The sequence below is a fragment of the Colletotrichum paranaense genome (genome assembly GCF_030867605.1).
Source record: "Colletotrichum paranaense strain IMI 384185 chromosome Unknown Scaffold_25.1, whole genome shotgun sequence".
In the NCBI taxonomy this organism is placed as follows: domain Eukaryota; kingdom Fungi; phylum Ascomycota; class Sordariomycetes; order Glomerellales; family Glomerellaceae; genus Colletotrichum; species Colletotrichum paranaense.
This window is the reverse complement of record NW_026848983.1, coordinates 206,781-221,842: the sequence shown is the minus strand read 5'-3', so window position 1 is coordinate 221,842 and position 15,062 is coordinate 206,781. Positions and strand designations below refer to the sequence as shown.

General features: G+C 52.5%; 3 protein-coding genes across 3 annotated transcripts; 2 read left to right on the top strand and 1 right to left on the bottom strand.

Moving 5' to 3' along the window:
- Window positions 1-2,796: 2,796 nt before the first annotated feature.
- CPAR01_16459 (MIF4G domain-containing protein) lies at window positions 2,797-6,654 on the top strand (the record flags this gene model as incomplete). The annotated part of the gene is made up of 5 exons (XM_060500704.1): window positions 2,797-4,884; window positions 4,937-5,383; window positions 5,434-5,718; window positions 5,766-6,083; window positions 6,142-6,654. The coding sequence occupies 5 exons, from the start codon at window positions 2,797-2,799 to the stop codon at window positions 6,652-6,654; spliced, it is 3,651 nt and encodes a 1,216-aa protein (XP_060340617.1).
- Window positions 6,655-6,898: 244 nt separating this feature from the next.
- Window positions 6,899-7,252, bottom strand: CPAR01_16458 (uncharacterized protein; the record flags this gene model as incomplete). Its single annotated transcript, XM_060500703.1, has 1 exon — window positions 6,899-7,252. The coding sequence occupies one exon, from the start codon at window positions 7,250-7,252 to the stop codon at window positions 6,899-6,901; it is 354 nt and encodes a 117-aa protein (XP_060340616.1).
- Window positions 7,253-11,613: 4,361 nt separating this feature from the next.
- CPAR01_16457 (class VII chitin synthase) lies at window positions 11,614-14,190 on the top strand (the record flags this gene model as incomplete). The annotated part of the gene is made up of 3 exons (XM_060500702.1): window positions 11,614-11,682; window positions 11,734-11,900; window positions 11,964-14,190. The coding sequence occupies 3 exons, from the start codon at window positions 11,614-11,616 to the stop codon at window positions 14,188-14,190; spliced, it is 2,463 nt and encodes an 820-aa protein (XP_060340615.1).
- Window positions 14,191-15,062: the final 872 nt, after the last annotated feature.

The following is a 15,062-nucleotide window of genomic DNA, read 5'->3' as shown; positions in this document are numbered from 1 at the left end:
CGGAGTTTGGTGTCTGTGGTGTGGGCGGGCCGGACGCACGACAGGGGGCGAGGGGATGGGGAATTGCTGCATGACATGACATGGCATGGCATGGCAAGTGCAAGGCCAAAGACTTAAGGCCTTGCTTAGGGATGGGGTGGGATAGCACAACATGGCATCATCAGATGGAAGTGACGCTAAGATAAAGGCTCACTGGGAGACCTAAGAGCCGTGGACAAGCAGGATCATCTCTCCGAGAATTGCGCTGACGGTTGGACAGGAAGGTATACAGTACCTACCTAGAGAAAGAGAAAGCCCCGTCCTTGTACAGAACCTGCGGTGCCATATCCCATCCTCACCCGAGACTTTTAGCTTGAGTGCCCTCGTTGGCCGTGGTCAAAGTGTCGTGTAAGTGAGCAGACGGTTCGCCGGCGAATGAGATCGACCAGACGGTCCCGAACCTGGCAACTTACCTTATTCGACGGGTACGAGACGGCGTGCGGCGAGGAGATGCAACTTTCTAGCTAGGAAGGGAGTGGGCTCAAGTGTTGAAGAGTTCCGCGGAGGAAAGACACACACTGACACTACTGGCATGCTGCGGGATTCTTATCAGTTGCCCGCGTCATATTTCTCTTGGACAGTTTGACGTTGGCGGTTGGACTGATGCTATTGGGGCGATAAGGGCACAAAGCAACGGACGAGGGAATTCTCAGCGGAGATGCTTAATTCGACCTTTTTTTTTTTTCTCTCTCCTTCACTCTACCGGCTCGGTATTTCACGGCACTGGATTGGTCAGATGATTGAAATGGAACCCCGATCGGGATCCATGCCCCTGGGCCCGGGAAAGGCCCGTGGAAAAGGGTTGAAAGGATCCCGGATCGGGGGGATTCTCGAAGTTCAAGAGTACCGGCACCCTTGTACGTCCGGTTGGCCGCCGCATCCATGAGCCGTACTTATTTTTCTTCGCCGGGCCGCACTTCATTGTATTCATATTCCATTTCAAATCCTAGAACTACCCTTCATGCTTCTTCATGCTGAGAGGCGGCACTTGATCCTTCGCCGCAACTGCCACACCAGGTATCATCGGATCAGGTTTACCTTCTTCAACTTGGCAAGCATTCACCTGTCGTTGGGCCAGGTCTTTTGACCTCGTCATCCTGGGGCCATTAACGTGGCACGTCGCACTGCTTGGCACCCATCACGACGGTTTGCGGAGAATTCTCTCGTGTTGCCTGTAACACTCATGTCGTGGCTCACGATTAGCGTCGCCCGGGAATGTGGCGATATGAAGTCTTGAGCAACATCGTGGTTGTTAGTGATTGACTTGTCAACGTTCGCTACGTGACCTCTGATCCCACAAGAGAACGTGTGACTCAACGTAGAAGAACCTTGAATGGGGCCAGAAGTCTGGGTCAGCCACACCTTCAGAGTTTGTGCTTTCGCATTGCGTAAAGTTTTAGTAAGAAACAACTTGTGTGATGTTGTGGCTGATTTGTCGATAATAGGATTGGCATACTTGCTTTCTTGATCCTGGCATGTCCGTCATTGGCCAATTGAGACGGTGATTCGTGTAATCTTCGAATTGGCATGTTGGCATTAGATCTATGCTCCCCCTATCTTGCTTCATCTTTTCTCCAAGGCAACATGTCTCACGGCTGGGTCCGCGAGTGGGGATGGAGGCATTCATCACGAAGCCACAAAGATGGGCGTCGAAACTTGCACGACTCACCAAAGCTCGTGTTTCCCATTAATTGGCTTGGAATCTTCAGATTGTTGATAACACACTGTCAAGCTAATGGAATACGAGACTTTCTCATCCAGCTGAGTGATATGACTGAACTCCATGAAGCTGTCTTCCCGTCCGTACCGTCCTTTCACCTTCGCATCAACGTAAATCCTCCCGACAATACTCCATGCTACATACAATTTCCTGCCTACGATGCAGGTACGCAAATACGGAGCGACGGGGACAGGTTTTCCATGGTGAATGTGGGAAGTGGACCTGTCAGGTAAACGACAAAGGTACCCAAAGCGCCGGGTCATGACGCTCACCGCCCGGACCGCTTAGATGACCGTGAAATGCGGCATCTAAGGCGGCAAATCAGATGCTACCTTGGCAGCCTACCCACCTAAGCTACAGGTCATTCACAGCAGGAACCATGCGCTAAGTAGGTTCCTTCCCCCGAAACTCTCACTGCAAGGCGCCTGTGCAGCCTTCCTCCATCACAAACCTGGAGGGCTTTCCGCGACCTTCCTGAATCTCCAAGGCCACTACATCGTACCGAAAACCCACTAAACACAACCGCCACCGTCGCTGCCCTGACTTCCCTTGTGCAGATCCAGCAGCGACAGGCAACCCAAACGGCTCCTCACCTTCACCTCAGGTCCAGAATTCTCTCAGCACCGCCAATACAATCGCCAACGACACCATTCACGCAAACCCGAACCGACACGACCACTTGCCCCCCCAGGCAAGGCCTGCCGCTGCGAATAATCTTACCGATGCCGGCCCATGTTGACGCGCAGAGTCACATTCGTTTACAACACTCGATCCCATAGCACCAGCTCCCGACATCATCAGTGCCATCCTGCCCTATGTAGCGCCCGTCCGCTTTCAACCCTTGCATATACAACACTCGATTCTCACGATCCGCCATGGATCGTGCTAGGAAGCGTCAGTTGCGCTCTCCCGCCCGCCCGCCGCCTCCTCTCCTACTATGCGGCATCTTGCTAACAGCCACTCAGGTGAATTGCGCTCCTTGAACACCCGCGCTTGGGATGGCGAGCAAGGTTCGTACATCGGGTTCAGACCCCACCATGCCCAACACCCCTCCTCTGACTTGCCTCTCCTACACAGACCTGTTTGCTGTCAGCAAATCTCTCGATTCATCTCTCAAGAAGAATACCGCCTTCATCAAGCGCCTTCGAACCGCCGTATCAGCCGCGACCCTAAATACCTTCCTCCAAGAGATCCGCACCCTCAGCCTGCACAAGTACCTCTCCGAAATTGTCTCTGCCTGTTTCGAGGGCCTTTGCAGACTCAAGTCCCCCGGCGAGATCGAAGCTGGCGTCGAAATTGTTAGCGCTCTACACCAGCGCTTTGGTCCCAGCGAGTTCACCGAATACCTAGGATGGCTGCTTGGGAAGGGAATGGCAACGCCCGACAAGAGCTTGCTCAAGTCGTTGGCACCCGAGGTCCGCGAGAAGGAGGAGAAAGAGCGCTTGACGCGCCAGCGTGTGCTCTTGCGCATTGTTACCGAACTTTGGCTGGTTGATGTTTTGCGAACTCTCGATGACGTTACAAGACCAGACGACGCTACCAAGGGTGCTACAGGTAAGGTCGCTGAGCTGAAGCCCAGAGCGCAGGCAAACAGGAGCGGCGCTACCGAGCCTTTTCCCCTCGAAGTACTCAAGGATCTACTTGGCCATGATCGGGAACACGTAAACTTGCCTCTGCTCGTCATCTTCGTCAAGGCCTTTAGCTGGGATATCTTGGGAGTCAAGTCTTCGGCTGCCGAGGGACGAAAGACAGTTGAGGAGGACGGCGCGACCAAGACTGCCAACGGAATTGTACACGGGGAGAGTGGCGGCGAAGACCAAGTCATCGACACCGAAGATCAGCCGTTCACGCCCCCTGAGCTTCAGGAGAAGTTCAAGACTATCCTCAAAAAGTACTTTGAGGACGTCAAAAGCCATGTCGTTCGAGACCAGAAATCAATCCATTCCCAAGCCCGCCGCAATGCTGAGGCCTACGTCAAGTCTGGCGAGGTTTTTGAAGATCGCCAGGCCAACTTTGAAAAGCAAATGAAGGCCCAGGAGCGGCTGGTAGCCAATGCTCAGGCCATCGCGGACGCCATTGGCGCTGATATGCCTGATCTCAAGGAGAGCGATGACTCGCTGGGCAATACCAATGGCTCGATCGGTCTGGTCAAGGCTGGTGACTATCTTCGGGGTCTTGGTGACGGTGCTGGTATTTGGGAGGATGAAGATGAGCGACGCTTCTACGAAAACCTCGTCGACCTGAAGGGCAAAGTTCCGGGCATTCTTTTGGACGATGGTAAGAAGAAGAAGTCCGATAACGAGGAGCAAGTGGGCAGGAAAGTGGAAGTTACCGATGCACCGGAACCACCCAAGGTCCCGGACGCAGCCGAAGACCAGTCCACCTCCATCGCCAACAAGACGATTGGTGCTCAGGTGGACGCAGTGTTGGCCCGCCTGCCAGATCTCACCAATAAGGACGTTATTGATCAAGCTGCTATCGACTTCTGCTACCTCAACTCGAAAGCCTCGCGCAACAGGCTAATCAAGGCTTTGACTGAAGTCCCCAAAGGCCGCGGAGACCTGCTGCCCTCATGGGCCAGGCTCGCTGCTACTTTGGGTAGATACATGCCGGATATCCCCAAAGGCCTTGTCGACTATCTTGATGCCGAATTTCGCAGTCTGCAAAGACGAAAGGACAAAGACTTCCTGGGCCAAGTGCGCTTGAGCAATATTCGCTACCTTGCTGAACTGACCAAATTTGGCATCGTTCCGGAGCACGTTGTGTTTCATTGCCTCAAAGTCAGCCTCGACGACTTCTCGAGGATGAACATCGAGATCATCTGCAATCTCTTAGAGAACTGCGGACGGTACCTTCTGCGGAACCCAGAGACTTCACCACGCATGGCAACCTTTCTCGAGACATTGCAACGCAAGAAGTCTGTCCAGCACATTGGCCAAGCCGAACGCATGCTCATCGAGAACGCCGTCTACTATGTTGACCCTCCTGACCGGCCTGCCATTCAGCAAAAGGAGCGCACTCCCATGGAGCTGTTTATTCGCAAGTTGATCTACATGGACATGACTAAGCGTAATTACAGTAAGGTCTTGAAGCAGATTCGCAGACTCCACTGGGAGGAGGCTGAGGTAAGTCACAATTGATTATTGCAGTGTCGTCGGAAGTTAACCATACGACAAGGTTGTCACCATTCTTGAAAAGGTCTTCTCTAAGCCGGGCAAAGTCAAGTACGGCAATATCCATCTTCTCGCAATTCTTCTCAGCGCAATTTACCGCTATCACCCCGCTTTCGTCGTCAGGGTTATCGACACTGTCATGGAGTCGATCAGCTTCGGGCTGGAGCAGAACGACTTCAAGTTTTACCAGCGAAGGATTTCTGAGGTCAAGTACATTGGTGAACTCTACAACTACCGAATGGTTGAGCATCCAGTCGTCTTCGACACCATGTACAAGATTATGACATTTGGCCATGGTGGTCCGCCCATCCCCGGTCGACTGAATCATTTCGATTTGCCCGATGATTTCTTCCGCATTCGTTTGATTGCGACTATCTTGGAAACCTGTGGCATGTACTTTGCCAAGGGCGCGGCTGGCAAGAAGTTGGACTACTTCTTGTCGTTCTTCCAGGTTTGTGTTTTTGGATTTCGAGTGGCTTCCCGTTGACTAATACATGATAGTACTACATCTATACCAAGCAATCGCTGCCCATGGATATCGAGTTCATTGTTCAAGACACTTTCGCCCTTACACGACCCCAGTGGAAGTTGGCAACCAACCTCGAAGAGGCTTCAAAGGCATTCCAGCTTGCCATAGCTCAGGACCAAAAGGTCTCGGGAGCCGACAAGACGCTCGAGGCCGATGATGCATCCATCGGATCGTCTTCGGACGATGAGGATGGAGATGAACATTTGCCTGAGCCCGAGGCTGACGAAGAAGAGTCTGATTCTGACGAAGATGCTGAGGTAAGAGGATTGCATAGGCCGTGCTGGCCCAACCCGTTACTGATCAGTCGTACGAACAGGACAATGACGTCGACATGTCTCACGCGGACTCCGATAGCGAGGATGAAGCTATCGTGGTCACTCGTCAGCAGGAACAGGTTGATCCGGAGGCCGAGGCTGAGTTTGAACGTGAATACGCTAAGATGATGGCCGAGAGTCTGGAGTCTCGCAAGTTCGAGCGCAAGCCCTTGTTTGACGTGCCACTGCCCGTCCGCGGCAAAAGCAAGGAGTCAGCAACAGCAGCCGACTCTGGAGATACCGGTGTGCCCGCTCCCAGTAGCACAATGGCCTTTTCGCTCTTGACGAAGAAGGGCAACCGTCAGCAGGTGGGTGAAGTCGTCGTGGGTTTCGTGCAGTTATCATCTTTGCTAACAAGCTTCGCAGACGCGTACTGTGGAACTTCCTTCCGACTCAACATTTGCTGTGGCTATGAAAACTCAGCAACAAGCCGAAAGAGAGGAGCAGCAACGCATCAAGAACCTTGTCTTGAACTATGATCTTCGCGAGAGCGAGGATCCGGATGGTAACGACTGCCCAAACCCAATCAAAGCACACCTAGATATTCACAACCCCCAAGCAGGCCACGAGAAGCCAACTTCCTACCACCATAATCGAACAGATCGCGGAAAAGACCGCGGCGGACAACGGGTTCGCAAGCTTCAGCTAAGTGACGTTGATTGGTATGAATCATCAACCAAGCGTGGAAACTATTTCGCGCGGGCACATACTCCTCGCTCCGACTGGGACGTAGAAGCTGGCAACGATGTAGAGCAGTCAGAGACTCCTCCAACATATCAGCACGGTACTGTTCACAAGCGTCACATGCCGGCCATGCACTCTACGCCCAGACCAGGAGATCGGAAGGAACAGCCCAGCCGGGTTCGCAAGTGCCAGTAGAGTTCGCTAACGAAGGGGAAACCTCGATTTCATAACAGGACGTGAAGAACGCACCATCATACAGAACTAGGTTCTGAGGACACACTTTATTGCAGTCTACCAGACGCTACCAATACAACCCCCTGGAGGTTGCCCCAACTGCCAAGACTTCCAGGGTGCAGGATGGCTCCGGAGGCTCACTGAGGCAGACAAATCCATGCGAGGCACCAAACGCGGCCGAGTATACTCTCGTCACCGGAGCTTACTAGCTTTTCAGGCTCATAATACTCCACGATCTAGCCGAGACCCATGGCGGACTGACAAGTAAATAACCCAAGCTGCGATCAACAATTGGTTTATAACTTAAGGATTCATATGGATGAAGAGCCATGGGTTGCAAGGATGGCCAGTCACCGGCTAGATCGTAGTTTGTGCGTAAGGGTGATGATGAAGGAGAGAGGAATGCCAGGTGGAATGGATGGGTGCAAAGCAGATCTTTACCACAACAGCTAAGCAAGTGGGTACAGTACCTATAAGATCTGAAGCCATCATTCTGGTTGATTGGCCCTGGGATCACTGCCGCCTTTTCTTTACAGAGGAGAATTCCCACATTCAACATTCTTTTGATAGAGAGAAGTAGATGTCCAATATTGAGAAAGGTAACAGATGCATGAGCAAACAGGCTTGGCTGTCGTCGCCAGTGCCTCTTCCGACCCGTGATAGGCAATTTTGATCTAACTCATTTCTCACGGGCGAATCTGGCCAAATGATTCACTCACGGTGGCATGGCAAGAGGTAGGAAAGCGTAATTGTGATTTTCAACCTGATCGTTCTAGTGAAGTGGCTGACAGCCTGATCTTGTACTCTCACAGGATTCGCAGCTGAATCGCTGGGTCCGTTGGCCAGAATTGTGAACAAGATGGTTGCGGATGTGGCTTACAGTCGACCCGATGTGTGGTTTGAGAGCTGGTGTGAAGTGGGGTGGGGGCATCATGGCACTGGTCGACGGTGCTAGATCTGATGTAACTCGATGGTGCTTCTTGGCAAGCATTAGCTGTGGGCAAGAGGAAATACGAAGTGCACATGTTTCAGTTGGCACAGGCAGTACCATTACTTGGAAAGGGTGTCATCGTTCGTTTCATCTTGGAAGAAATCCCTAGGCTGACGTTGCATCGTAGGTAGTTGACGCTGGCCAGTCGAGTCTCGGTGAAAAGAATTTTGTTTCTCGTTTGCGGCAGGAAACGTCCCGACAACAGCATGCTGTGCATTTGGCGCTGCCATTGTTGCCACGCAGCTGTTCAGCACAACTGCACCGCGACTGCTGCCGCGACCGGACGTTGGATGGCCTACGTCCGGTGGACGCAAGACGGGCTGCAAAAAAGCCAAAGGTGTGCTCTGAGGCTCATGCAGGTCGAAAGTGTATGTCTACAGCCAGGGCGATGGCAAAAGACGAACAGGACCCTGTGCGCGTGTCGAATCCGATGGCGACAGCTTGACATGGCTGGGCAACATCATTAGGCCGAACCTTGACCTTGTTTGTGCATAAGCTCGCTTCATTCGTCCGATGTCGAGGTTCTCACTACGCCTGCCTCGGCCAAGGCATCGCAAACGGAGAAGAAGGTCGTTGATGCAGTGTATCCGGCGGACTTGGCCGACATGCTCCAAGCCAGTGCCGAGTAAAAATGCTGACAATTCACATTGACAACAACGACGTGTCGCTTTCACATTTGAGGTGGTTGAGGAGGTTACTAGCCACACAAGTCGAAACTTGAGTCGGCGGCGGCGGGCGATCGCGTGGCAAATTGAGACTGCAAACAACTATCTGTCGCCTGCGTGATGCCATCTTCGAGGGGGTTGAGGATGGATGGGAGTAGGAGCGCGTATCCGTAGAGGGGTGGTCTGGAAGCGGGTGGGGGGTGAGCGAGGCACGCGTAGGCGTATGGCGCCGTTGTCCCAGTATGTCCTGAAATATCACATTCCGGCTGATCCTGGGTTGCTCGGACGTCCACGGACGTCTTGGGGTGGAATCTGTATGGTACCATGCCCATATCCACCGGCTAGGTAAGAGATGTTCAGCACCGACCATGACAACACTGCGCCCACCTTAGACTGGAAGATAGGGAGATGAAAGGATTAGTAAAGGAGGACTCGAGCGTATTCAAGGACGTGAGGAATTGGGCGCGGTCTTGTTGTAGACATTGGTTTTGAATCGAGATATCGCTAGCAAAGCTTGAGGTCAGATGCCCGGAGTTGGAGTAGATGATTTGGAAGATGGTTGTGTGGACTGTGGAAGAGGTCGAATGCGGCAGAGAGCCGTCTCGTTTGGTTCTGGCCCCAAAATAGACGGGATCATTCGTGGTTGCATAGCCGTGGATATCGGAGAATTTCGTTTCTTTCCTGAATCCTCGTCGACTTTGGAGAAGTGAAATAAGACAAGCGCGATGGATGTTTTGGGAAAGAGTTCCCCACAAGCGCCGGGATCGTCGTCGGCAAGATTGGCTGCCCCTGGACCAAATCGTCTTAGCGCCTCAGGGCAAGGTTCGGTGTGCTAACCTTGAGGGAGGTGCGCCAATCATGTTTCCTTCCTCCTGGATGTCCCGTCCCTCACAAAGTGCGATGGAAGACGGGAAGCCCCAGATGCGAATCACCAAGGTTTCCTTCCGTCACCTCAGTCAAATTCCAGCTGGCAGGGATCATCTTCTCAGCGTTTGATAGTAAAGGTCTACGGAGTACTGGCCCCAGTATACATACCAACCTGAAGCTTGCTTGGCCGAGGTGCCTCGCTCGGTTCTTGGTGTGCTCCAAGCTCACCTTACCTAGGTACCATAGCAATGCTGCCTCTAGAAAGCACTTTACGGATGGGTGTTTGTCATTGTTTGTTGGGAGGTGACGGTCAAGGAGTGGCAAAGGCCAACCGGAATGGCTTCTACGGCAACCGCGCATAGAGTTAGGCGGGCGGGTTGCGGCGTCTAAACTACGTGACTACCGACTGTGAGAACAGAACATTCCATCACAAACTCAAAAAGAGACACTTCATCTTTAATTCATGGGGTGATGCTTTGCATTTACCCTAATGCGATGGCGGTCGAATAAGGTGGCCGTACAGGGCACCGGAAGTTCTTTGATACAGCGGCCCCTACCGCCCGAAGTCCCGGCTGTGCTGACGACCCACCTGTCGGCTCATCTGATCCCTGCCCGACCCTTCCCTAAATGGACTTGATCCTCTTTGATGTGCTTAGCTAATGCAATTGACCCCTGCTTCACCAAGGGCAAATGCAACTTCACGTCGGGTCCTTGAGTGCCAACAGGGCATACCTACTTTGCTACTCTCACATCGCTTCGCTAATTATCCCAGGTTCACCTGCCGTGTACGTCACATCCTACATAAATATGCTCAGATGTTGGAAATGCAGGATACCTACCTTACCCCAACGGGTCTGGGCTGTTCGTTCAGACAGGAAAGGTAGACCCAGATCCAAGAAGGTGTGCGGAAGAACTCTCACTGGGCTCGGCTGGGCTGTGCATTCCAGAGTTGACGATCACGTCCGTCTCCTACTCATAGTTGTTCCCAGCAACGAGAGCCTTGACCTACGTAGTCGCCGTTAGCATCAGAAGCACATCATAATTCAGCAACGATCGCGGATCTAAACGAGACCACGAGGACGGGTGATACCCCCAAACCACCTTTGCGTGATTAGCATTCCGTCGAGAACCCGGCTGCGTGGGAAGTTGTAGACACGAGGCATGTCGCACCAAGGGTCCTGACAGTCGTACCACATGCCATTCTAACTATCTTGCCCGGTTAACTCATCCAGCATTTCTGAGCGAGGCTATTGCCACGACGGCAACCCGATTCGTCAATCTTGCCACGTACCAGGCGCCGGGGACGTCTAGGAAACTGTAGAAACACGTCTCCTAGGTCCCGCTCGGCATACAGCTTGCAACTCGAACCGGCCGGTCGCAATACCAAGAGCCCCTCCATGTGCGCAATCGGGTGGCTATCCGCGCCAAAATGATGCCTCGCCTGGCTTGACATTGGCGCCCATCCATCAACTGGCTAATGCGATCCGTGCAGGTCGGTGATCCCTGAGAGCTGCTCTTTGCTTGCTTGCCTGCTTGTTTGCTTGATCCCCTTGGGCTGAATACCTAATCATCCTCCTTACCCACCTATTCAACTTGGACCATCCAGAACCCCCCCCCCCCCCCTTCATCGGTCTGTGAGGTACCGGATCGATCCTAGACGGGCGCGGCTCTATCGAGCCTCGAACCCTGTTCGCGCCTCCCCCGTCTTTGGTGCCCTTTCCTTCTCCGTCTTGCTCCATGTTGCGCCCCAGGCTTCTTAAGACGAGTAGGAGCCAGCCAACATCTCCCGTCATCTGATTTTCTACTCAGCGTCTCTTTTAGTCTCCGTCGCTCCGCGATCTTCCTTTGTCCTCTCTGGCTGATCCCCGCTCATGATGTACTCGTTGACCTCATAAGAGCCCATCTGAGCTTGAGTGTCGCGACCGACATTTTCTTGGCCAATCTGAACAGGCCGGTCACTACTGGGAGGTAAGTCGTTTCCTCATCCGGCCCATCGCAAGTCACCCCAAGCTCACCTCACTCGAAGAAAAAGGTGGCTTTGCCCATGTTCACGGCCGAACCATCAGAGCTCGCCTTTTCGCGGTTACCGACTACTTTGTTCGGATACCTTGCTCCCGCTGGTGCGGCACAACTTGAGAGTCTTGACTCCAGCCCGACACACTTATCCGACTGGGTTCAAGAAAACGAGTGTTAAACATAGTACGCGCCGTACAAGCGAGCTGCAACTACCCGACGACAACACGCTTTATCTGCACGATCCCGCCTCCCTCACCGTGACGTGGACCTTTTCTACCCAGCTGAAGTTGCGGTTTTCGGTCGGCTCATTGCCCGGCTGCGTTTGCTTCTACCGCTCGTGTATCATCAATTCAGCGCACTTTTTTTTTTTTCTTAGACACGATGGAAGACTACAGTTATCTTGTCAAGATGGCGGAGCCTGGTGATGAGAATTACTGGGCCCCCAAGGATGTAAGCCCCTCTGGAACTTGTATATACATCCTCACTTGCTGACATGCCCAGATTGTTTACACTTCCATTGTCGGATTGGTGATGTTGGCAGCCATCCTCGAATGGTTCCTATGGATTGCTGCATTCCTGTACTGCCTATGGAAGGTCTTCGTCAAGGCCGAGCACTGGTCCATTCGAGTATTGGCAGTCATTGTTGGCATCTTGTTCACTTGTTTCAGGTAAGTGGAAGCGTCACGCAATCCTCTCACACGAAAGATGGTTGAGCTTACGATTCTCACTAGAGCAATTTTCCTCCCAATCATGATCGTCACTCTGCCTCTGCCCAGTGCTGTCGTAAAGTACTGGCCGACGAACATGGTCGATGTGCTTCAGTGGTTCGCTTTCTGGAGTTTTGCTGGTCTTCTGACCATCCCATGGCTATTCTGCGTCTACCAGCTTGTTACCAACCAGCTCGGACGAACGAAGAGAATCAAGCAGGTTCTGGACGAAGTCTCGGCACCAAAGGTCGTTATTGTCATGCCCGTTTACAAGGAGGACCCTGATGTTCTCGTTGTTGCCATCAACTCCGTCGTCGATTGCGACTACCCGCCCTCATGCATTCACGTCTTTCTCTCGTTCGACGGTGACCAGGAAGACGAACTCTACCTGAACACTCTCGAGAAGCTGGGTGTCCCGCTGACGTTGGAGACATACCCCAAGAGTATCGACGTCTCATACAAATCCGCCCGTATCACCGTCTCCCGATTCCCCCATGGCGGCAAGCGTCATTGTCAGAAGGCTACCTTCAAGCTTATCGACAAGGTTTACGAGCATTACCTCAAGAGAAACGACAACCTATTCATCCTTTTCATCGATTCCGATTGTATTCTGGACCCTACTTGCCTGCAGAACTTCGTCTTCGATATGGAAATGAGCCCTGGTAACCCCAGAGACATGTTGGCCATGACCGGTGTTATCACGTCTACGACTAAGAAGCATAGCTTGATTACACTGCTCCAAGACATGGAGTATATCCATGGCCAACTTTTCGAGCGAACTGTCGAGTCCGGATGTGGCGCTGTCACCTGCCTTCCCGGTGCTTTGACGATGCTTCGATTCTCCGCTTTCCGCCGCATGGCCAAGTACTACTTTGCCGATAAAGCTGAGCAGTGCGAGGATCTTTTCGACTTCGCCAAGTGCCATCTAGGCGAGGACCGCTGGCTGACGCATTTGTTCATGATCGGAGCCAAGAAGCGATATCAGATTCAGATGTGTACCTCCGCCTTCTGCAAGACCGAGGCTGTCCAGACCTACAGATCCCTTATCAAGCAGCGTAGACGTTGGTTCCTGGGTTTCCTGTCCAACGAAGTCTGCATGCTTACTGATTGGCGTCTCTGGAAACGCTACCCTATCCTGGTTCTGGTTCGATTCATGCAAAACACCATTCGAACCACGGCTCTTTTGTTCTTCATCATGGTTCTCGCTATCATCACCACCTCCAAGAAGGTTGACAACTTGCCGGTCGGTTTCATTGCAATTTCTCTCGGACTCAATTGGCTCATGATGTTGTACTTTGGTGCCAAGCTCCGTCGATTCAAGATCTGGCTGTACCCGATCATGTTCATCTTGAACCCCTTCTTCAACTGGTTTTACATGGTTTACGGTATCTTCACGGCTGGTCAGAGAACATGGGGTGGCCCGAGAGCTGATGCTGCCACTGCCGATACTGGGACTACTGCTCAAGAGGCCATTGAACAAGCCAAGGAAGGTGGAGACGAGCTCAACATCGTGCCCGAAACGTTTATTCCTGCCGCTGAGGCCCGAAAGGAAAGCATCGCTGGCGGCAAGGGCAACATGGGCTCCATGGGCCGCAAGCACAGCGTCGTCCAGCCGCCATCGCAAATCGAGGGACGCTTCGCTGCCAGAAAGAAGTCTGCAGCTGGATTCTATGTCAACGCTGACGACTCCCAAGTCACTGTTAACCGATCCGGTCCTAGTGGTTTCGGCCCGGCATGGGCTTTGCAGTCACGCGACTCGTTTGATAGTATGGTGTCGTCGCAGACCGCTGGCAACTCGGTCTACATGCCCCGTCGTGTGGAGAGCATCATGGGTGAGGAGGATCGCAAGAAGTACGAGCTTGCACAGCAGAGCCAGTTCAACCAGTTTTTGTCCAACTCTAAGCGATTTGGAGCTCAGACCACAACCATTGGCCAGGTTTACGAATATTCCGATGCTGAGATGAAGAGAGGAGGATTCCAAGACGTTCCGGATCCGATGGATAAAGGCCAGGAGTACACCGACAATGTCCGGATGGGTTCCGTTGACAACAACTTTTCTGGACGGCCACAGTCTGGAGAAGGCCTGCCACGACAAGGGATGAACGCAACACATTCGGCCAGAGGCGGCCGTAGCCCTCTTGCGAGAGCTAGCTTGGTCCGCACGATCCCTCTGGAAGATGTCCAGTCTGAGGGTGAAAGCTCAAGCGGAGGCCATGACAGCCGCGATCACTCGCCCAAGAGAAGACAGTAGCGAAGCGTTGGGGGGGCGAAGCAACGACGTTGTGCGATAGAATGGATAAATTTGCATATCATGGCGTTGAACGGGCTTTCAATAAGGAAGTAGGAGAAGGTCAAGACGTCCGACAACACTGGTTTCGAGTATTTCCTTTAATTCTTTTCTGTTTTCTTTTGTAAATCTCATGGGTTGATAGCGCAAGAGCTGTAGGTACAACACCTAACACGGCGGGGATCGGAAAGCCCATTTGACCAGAAAGCCATTAGCAATACTTACATAATGCAATACATTTTGGAGGCATCCGTACTCTTGCAAGCTGACGACGTGGTGCAATGAGCAGTTGTGGTTAAAAATGACAGGAAACGCAGCCTGCTCGTCCATCTAGGATGCGACTGATGATCCATGAACCATCGGTGCCATGACATTAGCAACAAGAACCTGGGCCAAGTGACCGAGTCTGTGGACGGTTGGAAGCTGTGAAGTAATATTAATCAAGGACACGATATCGAGCGTCGGGAAAGGAGATGTATTTGGTAATCATCGCGGCATGGGCATGATGTATTACCCAATAGAGGGGTATCGCCAAGATAAGATTAGATAACTTCAAGTGGACTCGGAACCGTACCGTACTTGGCAACAACCTGCAGAGGCAGCATATTGTCTGGTGGCATGCTTTACAAAACAAACTCGTGGGAGCAGCCTGGTATTGACGAGCCCCGTGACTAACGATGATGTCCAAGGTGCTCCATATCTAGGTCAGAGGTATTGCATCACGGCTGACCACAGATGTTTGGACAAAATACTACAAATGAGCAAGGATGATAGGCATACTGTCGTTATTGCCGAACAGGGATGGCTTTGGCCAAAGGCACGAAGGATGGATTGAT